Below are 18,123 nucleotides of genomic sequence, written 5' to 3'. Positions count from 1 at the left end.
AGGGACTACAGGCAACCTCCAGGGAGTGAGAGAAGAATGATCGTAAAGGAACCAGACCTCACGCGTGAGCCCGAAGAGCTAGAAATGGTAGGGCTCCTAAAATGGGGGCTCCGGAAGGGGTTTTAATCTTTGAAACGCTGGCTGTCAGCACATAGTACAGTTATATATGTCGAGATACAGACACCAGGAGTAGCCTGAAACCAATGGACCAAAGCAAAACAGGAAATGGCTTTCTAGGAGACAAAGGATCTGCGCATGGAATGGGCCACCGCGGGCAGGTTCAACAGGAGTTAGAGGACACCGCATCACCGATAGCGAAATTAAGATTTGAGTTGTCTCACCTATATGAACTAGATTCCATAAACTTGATAATAACTGGACTTTGAGTAATCTTGCAAAGAGGTAGCTGGGTGCAGCAGGGCTGGGGAGTGGGTTAGGGAGGGCTAGCCAAAGATGAAATAAGGGGTAGGAGTTTCCCTTCAAAAAGGTGCCTTTATAAATTATTGAACAGCCCAGCTGGTGTGGCTCAGTCGTTGAGCATCGACCCATGCACCAAGAGGTCTCAGTTTGATTCCTGCTCAGGGCACATGCCCAGGCTGTGGGCCAAATCCCCAGCAGGGGGGCATGCAGGAAGCGGCCAATCCATGTTCTTGCTCATCAATGTATCTAGCTCTCTCTCCCTCTCCCTTCCTCTCTCTCTAAAATCAATAAAGATGCCCTGGCCGGTTTGGCTCAGCGGTTAGAGCGTCGGCCTGCGGTCCGGAGAGACCCGGGTTCGATTCCCGCTAAGGGCATGTACCTTGGTTGCAGTTTGTCCCCGGCCCTGGTTGGGTCGTGTGGGTGGCAACCACTCGATGTGTCGCTTTCAGGTCGATGTTTCTCTCTCTCTCTCTCCCTCTCCCTCTATCTGAACAAAATATCGAAAAATGTCCTCGGGTGAGGATAAAAAAAAATAATAATAAAAAATAAAATAAAATAAAATCAATAAAGATAAATAAATAAATAATATTGAACAAGGGGCCCGGCCAGTGTGAGCATGGTCTCATGTACCACAGGTCAACGGTTCGATTCCCAGTCAGGGCACATGCCTGGGTTGCAGGCTTAACCTCCAGTAGGGGGCGTGCAGGAGGCAGGCGATGGGTGTTTCTCATTGATGTTTCTCCCTCTCTCTCCTTCTCCCTAAAATAATCAATAAAAATCTTTTTTTAAAATTATTGAACATAGTATTTCCTCTAGAGTGGCTGAAGCTGTCTAATGTAATGATCGAGACAGCTGGCAGCCATGATTCTCACCACCCTGACCGAGAGTAATAAAAGTGACCAGTTTTATAGAGAAAAAAGCATGAAGCTGACCCATAGACCCAGAGACTCAATAAACAGTTGAGTCCTTATCATAACATGTTCTCAATGCTGGTCCTCCCAATGCTCAGCAGCATTCCCATCTCAAGCATCATAATACTCCAATATCCTAATAAATAACCCTCTTTGCTTAAGATAGCTTGGGTCAGTTTCTCTCACTTGCAGTTAAGAGACTTAGTACATAAGTAAAACAAGGAAAAACAAGTAAAAGAAATTGGGGGGGGGGGCGAATTTGTACTTGAAATGTTTAGGCAGATGAGTAGCCCACTTTTCCAGAACAAATGTTTAAAGTCGTACCTCTTCCCAAACCTGGGTCTCAGTGCTCCTGCCTTGAGCTCGTAGCAGAGAACTGGCCCATCGGTATAGATTCACTGAATCATAAATTCCCATGAACAGAGTTGTGCTTTTCTTGCTCAGTGATATAACCCAGCACCTGCCATTGTCTTTTATAAATAAGTATATGCTTATTACTACATTCAAACAGCAATCTTCTGTAGCAAGGAAGAGCAGCACATGATGGAAACAACTGGCCTGCTATGCAGCTGTGCAGAAGACCTGGATTCTACTTCAAGCTCTGTCTACAGCAAACACATCTCACCTTACTAGCAAAATGGGAAGATAACCTTTATTCCAGCTTCGCACCTTAGAAATAATATACCATTTAACCCTGGCCGGTTTGGCTCAGCGGTTGGAGCGTCGGCCTGCGGTACAGAGAGACCCAGGTTCGGTTCCCACTAAGGGCACGTACCTCGGTTGCAGTTTGTCCCCGGCCCTGGTTGGTCGTGCGGGTGGCAGCCACTCGATGTGTCCCTTCACATCGATGTTTCTCTCTCTCTCTCTTCCTCTCTCTCCCTCCCGCTCTATCTGAACAAAAAATGGAAAAATGTCCTCGGGTGAGGATTAAAAAAAAAAAAAAAAGAAATAATATACCATTTACTGAAGACCTGTTACCTCCCACTTCCCAATTCAAACATTAACAATCATAGTCTAATCTTTCTTTTATAAGCAAGATACATAGGGTCTCCTCTCACTTCAATCCTGTAAAGAGGTCGTTTTCTTTATAAATCTGGCAAACAGATGTGTGGCTCAGACCACGTTGCCAGCTGTCAGGGTCACCTCAGCTTTGCAGCCGAGATCATGCCAACATCGAGGTGGCCAAAGGCCTGACAAGGCAACGGTACAGGGTCTAGCGATGTCCTCCCAGCACCCTGCTCCTCCGATCGGCAGTCTTCGCCGCTCCGGAGCTCCCCACGGGGCTAACGGCGGCCCTGTCAGCTACGCGTCACAGAATGACAGCTTCCTGGGCTGATTCTGCATCCTTCCTTTACTTCTCACTAGTGTCTCTTTCCACTAAACCAAACTGCACTGCTAACTCCATTGTAGCACCTACTTCCTGGCCAATCTTGTGAGAGATCAAAGACTAGTTCGCTGCCCTGGCTGGTTTGGCTCAGCGGTTGGAGCGACGACGGCCTGCGGACTAGAGAGGTCTGGGGTCCGTTCCCGCTAAGGGCATGTACCTCGGTTGCAGTCTGTCCCGGCCCCAGTTGGGGTTGTGTGGGTGGCGACCACTCAATGTGTCTCTCACATCGATGTTTCTCTCTCTCTCTTCCTCCCTTTTTTCATCCCGCTCTATCTCAAGATAAATGCAAAAAAATGTCCTTGGGTGAAAATTTTAAAGAGACTAGTTTGCTTCCAATCCAGTCTATTAATTTACTCTCATTCACTTCATCTCTGCCTCTACTAGTGTCAATCATGCTTGGCAAGCTTTCTTGACATTTTAACATCAACAAAAGCGTTTTAAGTCCAATACAAGGTACAATTTTCTTCACAGAAAAAAAAAAAAAAAGCACCCGCCTGGTGTGGATCAGTGGGTGGGCATCGACCCATGCACCAAGAGGTCACCAGTTCGATTCCCGGTCAGGGCACATGCCCAGGTTGTGGGCCCAGTCCTAAGTGCAGGCAGGTAGGAGGCGGCCACTCAATGTTCTCTCTCATCGATGTTTCTCTCCCCCTCTCCCTCTCTCTCTCTAAAATCAATAAAGGAAAAAAATGCAATTTTACCAGAAAAATTATTTAAACGTATTTCACTGTATTTAGCAAATTTACTTTTGTTATAAAAGTCAAAACCTTTAAGAGTTATGACAGAAAAATACACCAAACCTTGATAGCACCATCTGGTGGTGCTGAACAGGAACTGTTTACTACGCATTCATTCAGGAAAAGACCTTTTGAAGCCTTAATAACTTATCTTCTGTCCATCTAGCTTAATGTTTTAAAATATGCCCTGGCTGGTGTGGCTCAGTTGGTTGGAGCATCGTCCCATATACAAAAGGTTGGCTTCCTGGTCAGGGCACATACCTAGGTTGCAGGTTTGATACTCAGTCAGGGTGTGTACAGGAGGCAATCAACAGATGTTTCTCTCGCATTGATGTTTCCACCACGCGTTCTCTCCTTCTCTCTCAAATCAGTAAGCATGTCCTCAGATGAGGATTTAAAAAAGTAATAAATACAAATGTAATTAAAGTTAAATCAAGTCTTTCAAGTTGGTGAGTACATACAGGTCTTGTTTTCCATCTTCAGAGCTCTGGAGCATAGCAATCTCTTCCCACGTCTCTCATCACTATAGTAAAAACTATTAACTTACCTGCTTGATTTTTGTGGCATTTATCAGTATCTGACATTTTATAGACATTTAATCTTTTGATTATCTGCCTTCCTTACAAGACTTTCTCTATATGGGGAGAGACTAATCCTGTGTTGCTTGACATATAACAGGTACTCAAAACTTTTCGAATAAATGGTTCTTTTTAAATTTAATGAATGGCTACATTTAGATCAGCCTTGGAATTAGAAAAAAATTTTTTACCTGAAAGAAAACTTTCCTGTAAACTTAGACTTTAGGATAAGAACTGATTGGGCCACTAGAGAAGAGAGGGAGAACGAAAGGCCTGGCTAGCAGAAATGGGGACAGGACCACACTGGTCGAGAGATGTTTTCAGATGTGTTCCAAAGTGTGTTAATTACTGAAAATGAAAACCTGAAGGGAACTTTCATCTAACGCATCACATTTCCAACAACTCTGGCACAGACATGCAGCCAGTGCTTGAATACGTGTAGGGATGGGAAGTTGCCACCTCACAGGGCATCCTGCCAGCTACATTTTGAGACTTTAGGCCACCCACCGTAGCTCAAGTCACAAGATGGGACTAAATATTATAGACCAAAAGGTTAATGTCATCATTAAAAAACAAACATAAAGTCCAGCCAGTGTGGCTCAGTGGTTGAGCATTGACCCATGCACCAAGAGGTCACTGGTTTGATTCCCGGTCAGGACACATGCCCAGGTTGTGGGCCAAATCCCCAGTGGGGGGCATGCAGGAGGCGGCCAATCGATGTCTCCCTCTCTCCCTCCTCTCTGTCTAAAATCAATAAAAAAAAAAAAATTTTTTTTAAACAGAAACAAACACAAAAGTTGTTAATTAGAAAAATTCTTTATTTATGCTCCTTTCATACACCTCACTGTTCAGGACACAGCCTCACATACACGTCTGAAATAATGTATTGTCACACACACTGTTTGAAGGCAAAGCACCGCAGGTGAAGCTGATCAGCTGTCCAGACTTCTCAGCTTACAGGATCTTGCTACCTCATTTTACATTAATTTCTCAAAGCCAGAAATGTCATCTCCAAAAAATGTTGAGGGTTGTAAAAAATAATTACTTTATTCAATATTACAGGTGTAAAAATGGAGTATATTTTCTTTAAGAAATTAAAAACTGAGAAGAAAATGCCACTTAACATCATTGGTACATCAGTGTACGTCAGCAGAAAAAACACTGTGATGAGCTTGTCCCTTTGATATTATGGTCCAAACTTTAATGCTTCCCATGTTTTCTACTACACGCTTCTTTTCTGCTGCTTTTTATCCTTTTCCATATTTTATATCAGAGGTTTGGTATAGTCTTTAAAACTTCATTAGCGGGAACAAATCCAGTATCCACAGATTTCTTCTCAAAAGGCACTCTAACCCATCAGATAGCCCCTACAAAAACAAAATTTATAAACACAGAAAGTGAAAAGGAAGCCACATTTCAAAGTGCCCAACCAAATTTTATAATGAATCAAATGACAATCTGAAAATATAATTGAGTTATTCCTTTTTATGGTTCTTAGTTCAGAATCAATTTTCTTTGGATTCTCACAACTGCAACAAAAATCATAATGGAAGCTGGTTTTGATTTTCTTAGAACCCTAACATTACCAAAGAGGGAGGGAGGATCAGGAGCTATTCACACCTGGGACATGAGACCTGAGCCCTGGAGAAACAGTGTGCAGAAGCGTGGGCCCCCAGCCCTCTGCTCCTTTAGGAAAAGTCCGGACAGCAGGGGGAGCCTTAGCTGCAGCTGTTAAACAGGTCAAACTTTATGGGGATCAAAGGGGAGATCCTTCTACTCAATGTACAACTTAGGCCCTGGAATCCTTTTAAGTTGAAGCATTAAGTATGGTTTTATAAAGTTCCAAATGTTTTCCTTTGCAAATAATCCTTGCAACCTATTAGTAAGGATCTGCAAGATGAGAGGGAAAAAAAGAGACCGTACAAAGCTTTCCACATTAAGAAGGGGATTAACAATCAATGTGTCTCTCTCACATGGATGTTTCTCTCTCTCTCCCCCTTCCTCCCTCCCACTCTATCTAAAAAAAAAAAAATCAATGGAAAAATATCCTTGGGTGAGAATAAAAAAAAGAGTTTAATATATCCTGTCCCCACTGATGCCTTCAGAACTTCTCTCCTTTGGACACTGCATCTGACATTTCTATAGGTAAGGCTACTCATGGTAATTAAGCTCTCAACAATGTTAGCTGCTACTATTAGTTCAGAATCAAATTTCTTTATCTGTAAGGTAAGAAATCAAAACTCTTCACGGGGTTGAGATCTACTACAGTGCCTGGTACATAGCAGACACTCAGAAGTGTGATTCTCTTCTCTTCCAGCTTCTGGACTCATTTGATCCACAGGGCTTAGATCTTTGTGCAGCCAATGCGATTTCCCTAGCACCCATTCTTGCTTATTTACCTGCTGTTATCAGTCTGGCTGATTCAAACTGAGTACAGAGAGAATTTTTATCTCACACAACCACCGCTGCAACAGCTCTGATACAACCCAATACGTCTCACCCACCACCCATGCCCCCGCCAAGAAAACAACTGAATAAAAAAAGGGGGGGGCTCCTAGGATATATACTGACCTAGAAGACCCCACATAAATTTACTACTATAATGCCTGATACTTCCCATAACGCATACTTTAGGAACTAAACTTCACAAGAAAAAAAGTTCAAGAAGATTGTCCACTAATATCTGTACCAGGAGAAGTTACTCAACAGCCAGCTTACATTTTGGTCTGAAGTACTGAGGACTCGTAAGGATAGCAGCCTGTCACCTGCACACACTTTCGGACGCTGATCTCTTAATAGTTAGATGCCGTGGCATTCCTCCTTGTAACTAGTGTGTGACTTATGCTAGGTACTATAAATCCATGGATTATTGCCAACACAAATTTAGATGGAAAACAGTACTGAAATGGTCAAATCCTTGTTCAAGCTGCCAAACATATTCCTCTCCTACCTTAGGAAAAATTGGGGTAACATTAAGAAATATTATAATGCTATAAAGATACCATGTTGGAAGAAAAAAAATGAGCAAATAAACTAATATACTTCTTTTTTTATTGAGTTTTAATTATGTACCAAACACTGTACCAGATATTTTTTGTGCATTACCTTATTTAATCTTCAGAACAGTACTGATGTCTTCATTTAATAGACAAGGAAACTTGCTTAAGGCCTCACACCATGTAAAGTTATAACTGGGATTTGTCGGTTTCTCTCTCTCCTTTCTTTTTTTTAATTTTTATTTTTAGTAGGGAATAAAAATAAATTTGTTGAAACACATTTACTATAGTTTCTTCTGGAACCATTTAGTCCTTTCTCGTGACCCAGAAAATGTCATGTTCTTTAGTTATTATATTCAGACTTGTTAGAATTTCACACAAGTAAAATTACTAGCAAATACAAGTACTTAGATTAATATAAGCATTATAGGTAAATCAAGAACTCAAGAAACAACTGTACAAAAAAGCCAGAAAGAGCTTCTATTTTTTTTATCCTCACCCAAGGACATTTTTTTTGCATTTATCTTCAGATAGAGCAGGAGGGAGACAGGGAGGAAGAGAGACAGAGAAACATTGATGTGAGAGAGACACATCAAGTGGCTGCCACCCACATGACCCCAACTGGGGCCAGGGACAAACTGCAAATGAGGTACGTGCCCTTAGCGAGAACCGAACCCAGTACTCTCTGGTCCACGGGCCAATGTTCTAACCACTGAACCAAACCGGCCTGGGCTAGAAAGAGCTTCTATTCTGCCTTTATTTTAAGATATTCATTCTTTCAGAGTACCTTTTGTAGTATGTAAGGTTGACACTAACACAGAAATTTCTCAAAACACTATGACATGCACTCTTGCATTTTAGCCCTTGTAACAATCCCATAAAGGTGGGTGAAACAAATATTGTTCTCACTTTGCAGTTGAAGAATGTACGACTGTGAGTGCAGTTATATGGTTTGCTCAAAAGCAAAGAACCAGCATTAAAACACAACTGTGCCCCTTCTGGTCCACTACCTCCTCCAATGATCCTAAAGCAGAAATCTCCCTTTCTTCTTTTGTTTATTTATTTGTTTTTAAAATAGTGGCCATAATTCAATTTGAAACAGAGAACTTTTAGGATTCTGTTTATCCTTACAATAAAAACACGAATAACTATTATTAACATTTTATGCTTGAGAGCACATAAAACACCCTCTCATTTAATCTTGAGTCATATAATTAACTTCATTGAACAAGTCTGGAATCTGAGAGTCCATATAACTAGCCCAAAGTCTCAGAGCAAAGCAGCAGCAAGCCCCAAACTGGCCTCCAAATTCCTCTCCTCCTACCACATACCATCCTCAGCAGCTGTGCATTTTGTTTTGCTAGAATTCCTGCTCCCCTGTACTAACAATGAACCGTAGAACAAGGTTTCACTCACTGCAACAACCCTGCTTGTTCAGATGCCAGCCTCTACGACCTTAACTTTTTGAGTCAAGCTCCAAACCTGGACGCAAATGAAAGAGACTCATATACCTTCAAGGACCAGGGAAAAGCCTGGTCATTACACCCTCCTTCTGCAAGATTGAGTTAAGATGCAATCAAATAGTTGGGTTACTCATTTCCTCAACTCACAACAATAAACAAACTGGAAAGGAACAAGAAAAGATGAAACTGAACGTGATAACAGCAAGAAGTGACCGGTTACACTGAGGAAATAAACTAAATAGTACTATGTTTAATACAAATGTAAGTATAAATGACCCCAAGTCAAGAAGGCAAAATTATGCTTAATGTTCACAGTGTCCAGCACATAATAGTTATCAGGTAATAAATATTTGCTAAATACAAATGAGAATTTTAAGGAGGCAATAAAACAAACACTTTTGAAAGAAGTCTGCCAAAAATAAGGTCAAGTTTTAGTACATGTAGCATTAAATTTCACTTATATGGAAGAATTGAATATATGCATCATCCTATTCCCTAAACTATGTTAATTTAAGTTAAATATTACTACATTCTAATTCCTTATTTTTCATTTCCTTCCTCTTCTTAAGGAAACTTCTTTTCTGAACTAATCTCGTGACCTTAGGATTTACTCAAGGGCTCCCTAGTTTTTCTCATCAGGCTAAATAAACACTAGTACAAATTACTAAAATGGCAATTTTTGCCTGTCTGAGCAAAGCACACCTTTGGTCTGCAGTTATGTAATGGTATCTATTTATATAGCTATAAATGTAGGAACCCAACCCTCCTCTCCCAACCAAACTTTTTGCCTAATTTTAGGTCATTACACCATGACATAGCAGGCCATCTTTTATTTTTTTAATTTTAAGATTTTTTCCATTAGGTCAAAAATACCCTAATGGTGGAAGCTAAAGAGAAACTAATAATCATTCATTACATTTTATAAGAACCAAGTACAAATCTGTACCAAAGTCTTCTACCCAGTGTACAAACATGACTTCTTTGAGCCTGTGTACATTTAAAAAGTACCTCACACATACACTTCACATACATTATCTCATGAATTATAGAACATTTTTATTTTCAAAATGAAAATCACCCTTCTGTGCTAGTACAATAAAAATATCAGGCACTAAAATGTGATTTTTCATTTTAAATGTATTATCATTTATGCAAATAGTCAAAAATAGTTATATTTTATTAGCATCCATGTTTCTTCAAAAGACAAGGCATCAAAGCCACGTTTTCACTTATAAAATTTTATCAGTAGGGAGACATCAGGTCTTTGAAAAAGCATAAATCAGCCCTGGCCGGTTTGGCTCAGCGGTTAGAGTGTCAGCCCGCAGACCGGAGAGACCCGGGTTTGGTTCCCGCTAAGGGCATGTACCTCTGTTATAGTTTGTCCCTGGCCCTGGTTGGGGTCGTGTGGGTGGCAGCCACTCGGTGTCTCTCTCACATCGATGTTTCTCTCTCTCTCTTCCTTCCTCTCTCCCTCCTGCTCTATCTAAAGATAAATGCAAAAAAAAAAAAAAAAAGTCCTCAGGTGAGAATAAAAAAAAAGTATAAATCAGAAACTATAAAACTAGTAGTAACACTTCACTGCTCTAGTCTTCTCCTTTTTAATGGTAACTCTTGCTAAAGAAGATAAACTTTTTGTGAAACAGTCCAACACCGCATCTCCTAGCACAGCCATCCTAGCTCAGATGCCAGCAACTATCTAATCTGAGAAATTCCATGGTCACTGGTGTTTTTAAATGTCTGGTTGTTGTTCTTCCCCTTATGTATCAAGTTGTTTATATATGGTTGGGGTCAAAGATAACACAAGTGCAAGAATGACGACACCTCCCCTCCTTGCTAGTGGTACAGACACAACCTTACTGTGTGCAACACATAGGCTCACAAACCTGGCTCACTGCTGTTTGAGGCCTGCTAATATTCCAGAAAATGCAACACTGTTCGCTTTCTTTTCTAAAACTGTCCACTGTTTCTCCCCACTCTACATCTACAGGCATTAGTAGCTGTAGCTGAGAAATCACATCAAAGAGGGAACCATCAATTCCTGCCTTCCAAAAATTTAAATACTAGAGTTACCTGCATGACAAGTTACAGAAAGAAGCAATTTTCTGCTTGGATCATTGTTCTGCTTTGATTATACCTAAACATAATCCACATCTGAAACCCAGAGACTTAGCCTATTTCCTCTTGTTGACTTAGTTAACAATCTTGGATAATGCCTTCTGAATGGGGACAGGAAGACAAATGTTTATACAAATAACTGCAAAAGTAAAATGGAGGCAATCCAGAGAATTAAACACTTATCAAAGCATTTTAGTAAGTAGTGGATAGCTCTATTATCCTAACAGTCAAATGCGTGAGCTAAAAGAAAAACACTCAGATCCTAAGGAGAGGGCCTAAAACCATAAGGAAGAACGGGAAGCATAGGTAGAATGAGAACAAATCTGGTTCTACAGGCAAAACCAGCTCACTTCTGTTCTGCTGTGTCTCCAAAGGTTCCTTCTGTTTGGGTTGTTAATTTCTAATAGCCTCCTTATCCTCTCTGGGAGTCCCCTCCTTTCTTGTTCGGCAATGGAAAACTTCAGCTTCTTCCATATACTCTTCCAGTATACCTTTTCCAACAGGGGCAGATATAGGTACTCTAGCCTCCTCTTTTTCTGCCCCCATTGGAATAAAAAATCCCTTTCCCATCTTTCTGGGAAGGCACCTCCCCTTTCCCATCCAAGGCTTTATGGGTTTTCCTCATACTAACATCAAAGAGCAGCAGCAATTAATATCTTGAATATATTCACTACTATCACCATTACTACTAGAATCTCCTATGTTACAGATTAATCAACAAGCACGTTAGAGAAACAGTTGTCAGTGATGCTACAGCAAAATAACTAGGTTTTCTCATGAACATGCATCAGGAAGACCTATTGGTCTCAATTTTGCTACTAGTGTTAGCTATAACCTTGAGCAAGTCACAATTTTTTTAGTTCTCAGAATTTTCATCTGTTTAAATGAGTTAAATTCAATCTATAATTGTATGTGATCTAGGTAATTATTTTACTAATTTGCAACAAAAGTAAAGTTGCTGATTACACAAAGTACTTAATAACTTACGGCAATTTCATTCTCATGAATACTCTAGCCATGAAAAAACTCAATAGGACACAGACGAATCCAATGAATAGAAGAAGAAATCTATTGAGTTTTGGAATGTTTGGAGCATTGGATCGGTCTAGGATTATGAAACCTAAACCTCCCATTGTAAACAGGAAGCTGGATGCGAGTCCTTCCATAATATATTGTCCATTTACTCTGAAAAAGAAAGACCACAGCAAAATAAAAAATAAAAACATTTTGTTTTCCCAGAAAAACAAAAAACTTTTTCCTTAGATTGAAATTCCCATTTCTGCTAAACATTTTTGTACTAATTTTTTATTCTAGCCCTTACAACTATTTTACTACATTTCTGGATATTCATTTCAACAAATGCTTATTGAGAACCTATTATGTATCAAGTATAATTCTAGGTTCTTGGGCTAAAACAGTGAACAAAACAAAAAGCTTTGTATTCATGAAGCATATGTCCAAAGGAGCTCTAAAACCTCAACTAACACAACTGTCTATGAAGATCAATACTCACATTGTAATTATTAGCTTAAAAGGTCAATTACTGTATGCATGTGAATCTTTTACCCAGAACTTTAGTTTAGCTTTTAAAAGTTATGCTATTTAGCCCTGGCTGGTATGGCTCAGCAGTTGGAGCATCAGCCTGCGGACCAGGGAGTCCTGGGTTCAGTTCTCACTAGAGGCACATACCCAAAAAAAAAAAGAGAGAGAGAGAGAGAGAGATGCTATTTAAATTTCTATCAATTTCAAATTAATTTTGAACTGGTTAGAAATAGTTCTGTAAAAGTTTAATAATTAATAAATCTCTAGTTTCAAAGTGTTATCTTAACTAAGGCTCCATGAACCCCCACAAGGACTCCCAGTGATCTATAAACCCCTATCATTATGTGCAAATTTTTGTGCATTATCTGTATCTGATTTTTAGAGTTCATGGACCCGTAAAAGCAAATCTCTTTGTTAAAGGGATGATTTATACATAGGTATATGCAAGGAAGGTACATATTTTTTTTGTTAACTAATTGCTTCAATTGAAAGCTCAATACATGCACCAAGTTCAAACAGCACAAATGATGACACTGTCAAAGGTTTCCCTACCAACAAGATCGCCTGTCATCTAGATCTCCTCCCCAAAGAATCACAATAATCTTTCCAGGAATATCCTATGCAGAGAATACCATTAATGTAAGGTATAAATACAAATATAGACTAACTATGTTTAAGTGGACAGTTATCAGGTGTATTGTACAAAGCAATGCAATAAGCACTGCTCAAGTGAACCAAACCACACTGGAACAGTATTTCATTGCTGACATGGAACTCCCAGGTCTCAAAAGCTATGTTTCTTAGTTAATAATATATATTTCTTAAATGGCCACGTGGCACAATACAGGTCATATGGTTTGGGCCACACTTACCACTGTAGCTTGAAAGCAGCCACAGATGGTATACAAACGGGCATCCCCAGTTCCAATAAAGCTTCACTGACAAACTGGTTTGCTAAATCCCAGAATATTCTACGTATGTATTTTAAATTGATACCCTCCTTAAAATAAGTGATCATATCATTGTGAAATATGTTATTTCCTAATAAATGAATAGGTAACATACATCTCTTACTCCTGCTCACTTCCTGCCATTTCTGAATTTAGCATTTTAAAATAGCTACAAACTCCACAGTTTCACTACTTTTTTAAACAGGCAGGCATGGCCCAGCAACTTCCTTCCCACCACCAAATCATTCAAAATAGGGTATCTTTTACCTGTAGGCTAAGAAAGCCACTGGTCTCTGATGCCCATGTTCATCAGTCATAGAGCCAACACTTGGAGGTTCAACAATAACATCATAAATTATTCCTATATGAAAGATAACAGTAGAGATTAGATTGAATTTCGAATAGGATTCGTTCTTGTCTCTCTAAAGGCTCATTTATATTTAAATAGGACTGCTTTGATATAGTATTATAATCAAATGAGGCCCAGCTAATTATCTAAACTTCAGATAAAACCACTCAGAAATTCAACTCAATACTTTAGAATGACTTGTAAAACAATGTTATCTTTAAAAGAGTACTTCATAAAATAAATTCATTTAATAACTGTTTCTAATACTCAAGAATGACTCCACAATAAAGCAGATTTAGCATTAAAGATTATATTTCAGTTCAAGACAAAGTTCCACTAAGTTTGGATTTGTTTCTATAAATTGAGAACTACTAGAGAAATTTTCTTGCTTAAATGTAAAACATTTAAAATCACATCATTAGCACTAGAGATTCATGATCATTTCTTTTTTTTTTTTTATCCTCACCCGAGGACATTTTTCCATTTTTTGTACAGATAGAGTGGGAGGGAGAGAGAGAGAGAGAGAGGGAAACATCGATGTGAAAGGGACACATCGAGTGGCTGCCACCCGCACGACCATCCAGGGCCGGGGACAAACTGCAACCAAGGTACATGCCCTTAGCGGGAACCGAACCCGGGTCTCTCAGGACCGCAGGCGGACACTCTAACCGCTGAGACAAACCGGCCAGGGCTCATGATCATTTCTTTAAAATTTTTTTCTTTATTAATTTTTGAGAGAGAGGAAGGGAGAGGGAGAGACACAGAGAGAAACATGGATGAGAGAGAACATCGACTGGCTGCCTCCTGCATGCCCCCCACTGGGGATCCAGGCCCACAACATGGGCATGTGCCCTGGCCAGGAATCGAACCGGCAACCTCTTGGTGCATGGGCTGACGCTCAACCACTGAGCCACACCAGCCAGGCTCATGATCATTATTAATGTCTATTATCATTTTAAGTTTTTTGAATCTCCATTGTCAACATGTTTTCTCCGTTGTTCTCCAACATCCTCACTTTCAGCTTTTCTTAAACACAGACTATGTCTCACTCCTCACTAATAAACCAATCATATTAGAATTCCCTAATCCCTCTTCCCCCATGTACAAACTGGTATCTGCATCTATCCACACCTCCTTCCCTCCGGCCCCATCAAGGAAGAATCCCTTCTCCGATTATCAGGACTCTATCCCTCTTGCCTTCTCAGAGACCTTGTTCCTTTGGATATCTCTTCTCTCCGGTATTTTCAACCTGTCTTTCCCTACCATCAACATTCCGTTGACTCCAGATCATTCTAGCTAACATCCCATTTCTGTTTCCTTTTAGAAAGGGAGTCAGGCTTCCTGGGGGGGGGGGGGGGGGATTAGCAAATTTGCTGTCCCCCCTTCCTCACTCACCCTTCATTCAACTCCCTCCAATCTGACTTCTGCCACCACTGATAACACTCTTGCTAGGGTTGCCTATGACCTCGATGTTGTTTAATCCAATGGCCACTTTCAGGTCTCATTTTAGTTTCCCAGCAGCACTCAATCCCATTTTCTTGGAAGGAAAAATGGCTTTTCATGGCTATTGTAACACTCCTGTCCATTATTTCTTGCTACCTCTCTAGCAGAGTCTCCTCTTCTATAAAACCACGAAGTGTTGAAAGTTCCTTAGGGCTTAATCCACTGTCCACTTTTTCTACATTCTCCCAAACTGAACTCATACCTTCCCACAACTTTCAATTCTATGTGCTAATGACTCTCAAAGTGCCAACACCTATCAATTAATGTTAGCACCATTAGAATTAAATGTAAGTTCCCCCAGAACAGGGGCTTTGACAATGCTCTTCAAGATCTGACATTTGTATTGACCAACTTCAACACAGACCTCTTTTCTCAGTGCTATTCATACCTGTAAATTCACATAGCCAACTAATTATAGTTGGCTATGTCCAATTATTATACATATCTTGAAGTGACCTCCGGTTCATCCTTCTCCACCAAAAAAGACTTCATTTCTTCAATCTCAGAAAAAGGGCATGCTCAGATGCTCAAACCAGACACCAGTTAAGATTCCTTCACACTTCATTCTCCCCTTACATCCAACCAATCCATCAAGACCTCCTGAATCTACTTCCAAATAATCTTTCATTGTATTTTTCCCCATCTCCACTGCCTACCAACCTAGTCTGGTCTAAGTCAACTACAAAACCCATCTAATTGGTCTCTCAGTCCCTCTGCCTGGTATATACACTTTCCTCCAATCCATCAGATTTTGGCTAACATGTCATTTCCTCAGCAACCACACCCCAATGTAAATGATATTCCCAACTCCCATTATTTTCTCATAATCTCCTGTTCTTTTCCTTCAATGCATCTGTGGCATTTTTGCAGTGAAAAAAAATAGTGCAACAAAAAATTTCATGTGATATTTAACATGTCTCAACCATGACATTATAAGCTTCAGGAGGGCAGGGTCCTTAACTGTTTCATTCATTGTTGTCCCCAGTACCTGGTGACTGGAATTTAATAGGGACTCAATACATTATTTGCTGAATATTTCTCTACAATAAACGGTTTATTTATAAAGGTACACCCGGTTTTTTGAAGAGATTCCTTTCAAGTGGCAAAACCGATCCCTCGTATGAGACACTGCATGACCTTTTCCCCAGGGGCTGGGGCAGAAAATCTCCCCCATACAACGATCAACTTGGAAGAGGTAGCCAGAATGAAAACTGTGAGGCTTCTAGCAAAGGCTCTGGCTCCAAGGGAGGTAAGAGTTACAGGAAAAGGAGTAGCAGATAAAAGCCCGTTGAAGACTCTATTACTTAGCCAAAAAAAAGCCACATGCATTTTAAATTTTGTTTATTCAGTACAGTACCTATTCAAGTGCTGAGCGAATGTTAATACTACTGCAAAGCCAGGATAGTATTTTACCAACATAAAAAATATTTAAAATTTAATTTATTTAAAGGAGCATAAGTAAATTGTCAGTTATGGAGGTGGGGGCTGTAATTCAAAGATACATTCTAGAACAAAGACCTCACAGTTCCAGATTCTTCCCTCTTCGGCACAACTGTTCTCACAAAACCTCTATGAAAATGACGATGTCTCTGGCCATTACCTTAAAAGGAGAACCACTTTAACTGTCCCTAACCTGTAGAAACTTGAATTCTATCATCTCCAAATTAAGTACCCACTTCCCAAAATCTAAAGCAGCACAGTCTGGAACTGTGGTTTGAAAGGGTGGTGGCTCTGAAAAGACCGTGGCTGGATTGCCAGCTCACCACTACACAAAGCAACGCCCCTTTAGCAACTTTCTGTATTTGAAAAGAACGTGATAAAAAATTCATCCGAAGATTTTTGTTTTTTTACACCTTGTGTTTGTCACACATATGCCCACTTTCTGTTTTGCTCAGAAAGAGGTGCTAAACTGTGTAACAATTTCTTTCCCACAGAGGAATGCCACAACCGCCACCATAGGAACAGCTGCAGACCAGTAGCTGTGGAAATAAGTTTTTAATAGTAATGTTCTTTTCCTTGTTCTTTACATTGTCAACTTCTCTCTGAAATACAATATCATCTGCAAGTCTAGCTCCAACCTCCAATATTAATAAAAACAGTGGTTTGGGAAAATTCCATTCATATTCAGTGCTGATCTGAACCCTAAGGTCTGAGCTAACAAACTCAAGAATTCTTGTCTCTCCCAAGGTTCCAGGGGCCCGAGACAAAGAAACGGTACAGGTCCCGTGTCTCACCATGGAAGTAAAAGGAGCCAGACTAGACTTGCCCAGGTTGTCAAACCACCACCTGGCCTTGAGGAACACATTCGGCTGGGACCCCTAGGCTAACAGGTGAAGGAGGAGAAAAGCAATAGATGTGAGAACACAAGTGCTGTCGAGATAAAAGGCAGGGTATGAGGGCAAATAAACCTCTGGCTGTTAATACTTGAGACCCCAGAACTTCCCTCCACCCTCTGAGATGATCAGGAGCAGAGCGATGCTTGCCCCGGGCGGACAGTCGGCGGAACAGCCGCCCGCGGGCCGGTGGGCTCTCCACACCTCGGCGCCTGTCGAGCCCCCGCCAGCCCGAGTTACCTCCGGTGATGAGGAAGTAAGACACCACCACCAGGGCGTACACCGTCATGGCCGAGGGCATGTGCACCCACGGCGGCTTCTTCAGCTTCAGGTTGGGGCATTCCAGCACTAAGAATGGGACTCGGTACAGAGTCTCCATGTTGGTGGTGGCAAGGGCAGCTCTGAAGTCCCACGCGCCACCCGGAAACAGGCCAGTCCTTCCTTTCCTCCGCGCGTGCGCACTGGAGGAAACGGCAGGTCTGCAACTCCTAGAGGCAGTTTATATATCTACAGAAGAAAATAAAAACCTACTTTTTAAACGACAATATTTAAAATGATGTATTATTGAATATTTTTCCATAAATTTGAATGATAATCTCATTTATTGCCAATAAATTAACATGTAGTTTATAGACCTTCAAGGACCTGCATGACTTCTGACGTGGCCCAGCCACATGAGCCCGCCCACTTGCTGACGCTAAGGATTGGAAAGCTGATTGGACCTGGGCGCTCTAGGTTCCCAGAGCTGGAGGATGAATGGGAATGTTTGGAAACGTCTGCCTTTCTTATTAGTGTTTTTTTAAGAGCTTGCGAAAGTCCTAAGTTGCTGAGCTTTTACT

General features: G+C 40.7%; 1 protein-coding gene and 1 non-coding gene across 3 annotated transcripts; both read right to left on the bottom strand.

Annotated features, from left to right (window-relative positions):
• Positions 1–4,837: 4,837 nt before the first annotated feature.
• Positions 4,838–17,716, bottom strand: OSTC (oligosaccharyltransferase complex non-catalytic subunit). Of its 2 annotated transcripts, XM_036265790.1 has the most exons (4): positions 17,525–17,716; positions 13,367–13,460; positions 11,595–11,792; positions 4,838–5,400 (listed from the first exon to the last, which is right to left on the bottom strand). In XM_036265790.1, exons 1-4 carry the CDS (start codon positions 17,661–17,663, stop codon positions 5,382–5,384), a joined length of 450 nt encoding a protein of 149 aa, XP_036121683.1. In that variant the 5' UTR covers positions 17,664–17,716; the 3' UTR covers positions 4,838–5,381. The 2 variants fall into 2 exon arrangements, with proteins under 2 accessions (XP_036121683.1, XP_036121690.1); XM_036265797.1 differs by lacking the exon at positions 11,595–11,792 and having other exon boundaries at positions 4,864–5,400.
• Positions 16,806–16,938, bottom strand: LOC118622407. The gene has a single exon (XR_004958058.1). It is a non-coding gene; the product is annotated as a small nucleolar RNA SNORA41 (small nucleolar RNA).
• Positions 17,717–18,123: the final 407 nt, after the last annotated feature.

Source organism: Molossus molossus, unplaced genomic scaffold (genome assembly GCF_014108415.1).
Source record: "Molossus molossus isolate mMolMol1 unplaced genomic scaffold, mMolMol1.p scaffold_m16_p_1, whole genome shotgun sequence".
Lineage (NCBI taxonomy): Eukaryota > Metazoa > Chordata > Mammalia > Chiroptera > Molossidae > Molossus > Molossus molossus.
Note: the sequence above shows the minus strand (reverse complement) of the source record. Positions and strands in the feature narration are given on the sequence as shown.

Excerpts from the sequence above, each read along its gene's own strand:
- OSTC (XM_036265790.1), bottom strand. The coding sequence starts at position 17,663 with ATGGAGACTCTGTACCGAGTCCCATTCTTAGTGCTGGAATGCCCCAAC. Across the intron at positions 13,461-17,524 it reads TTACTTCCTCATCACCGGAG|GAATAATTTATGATGTTATT; the intron begins GTAACTCGGGCT and ends TCTTTCATATAG. Across the intron at positions 11,793-13,366 it reads GTGGCTTTCTTAGCCTACAG|AGTAAATGGACAATATATTA; the intron begins GTAAAAGATACC and ends TTTCTTTTTCAG.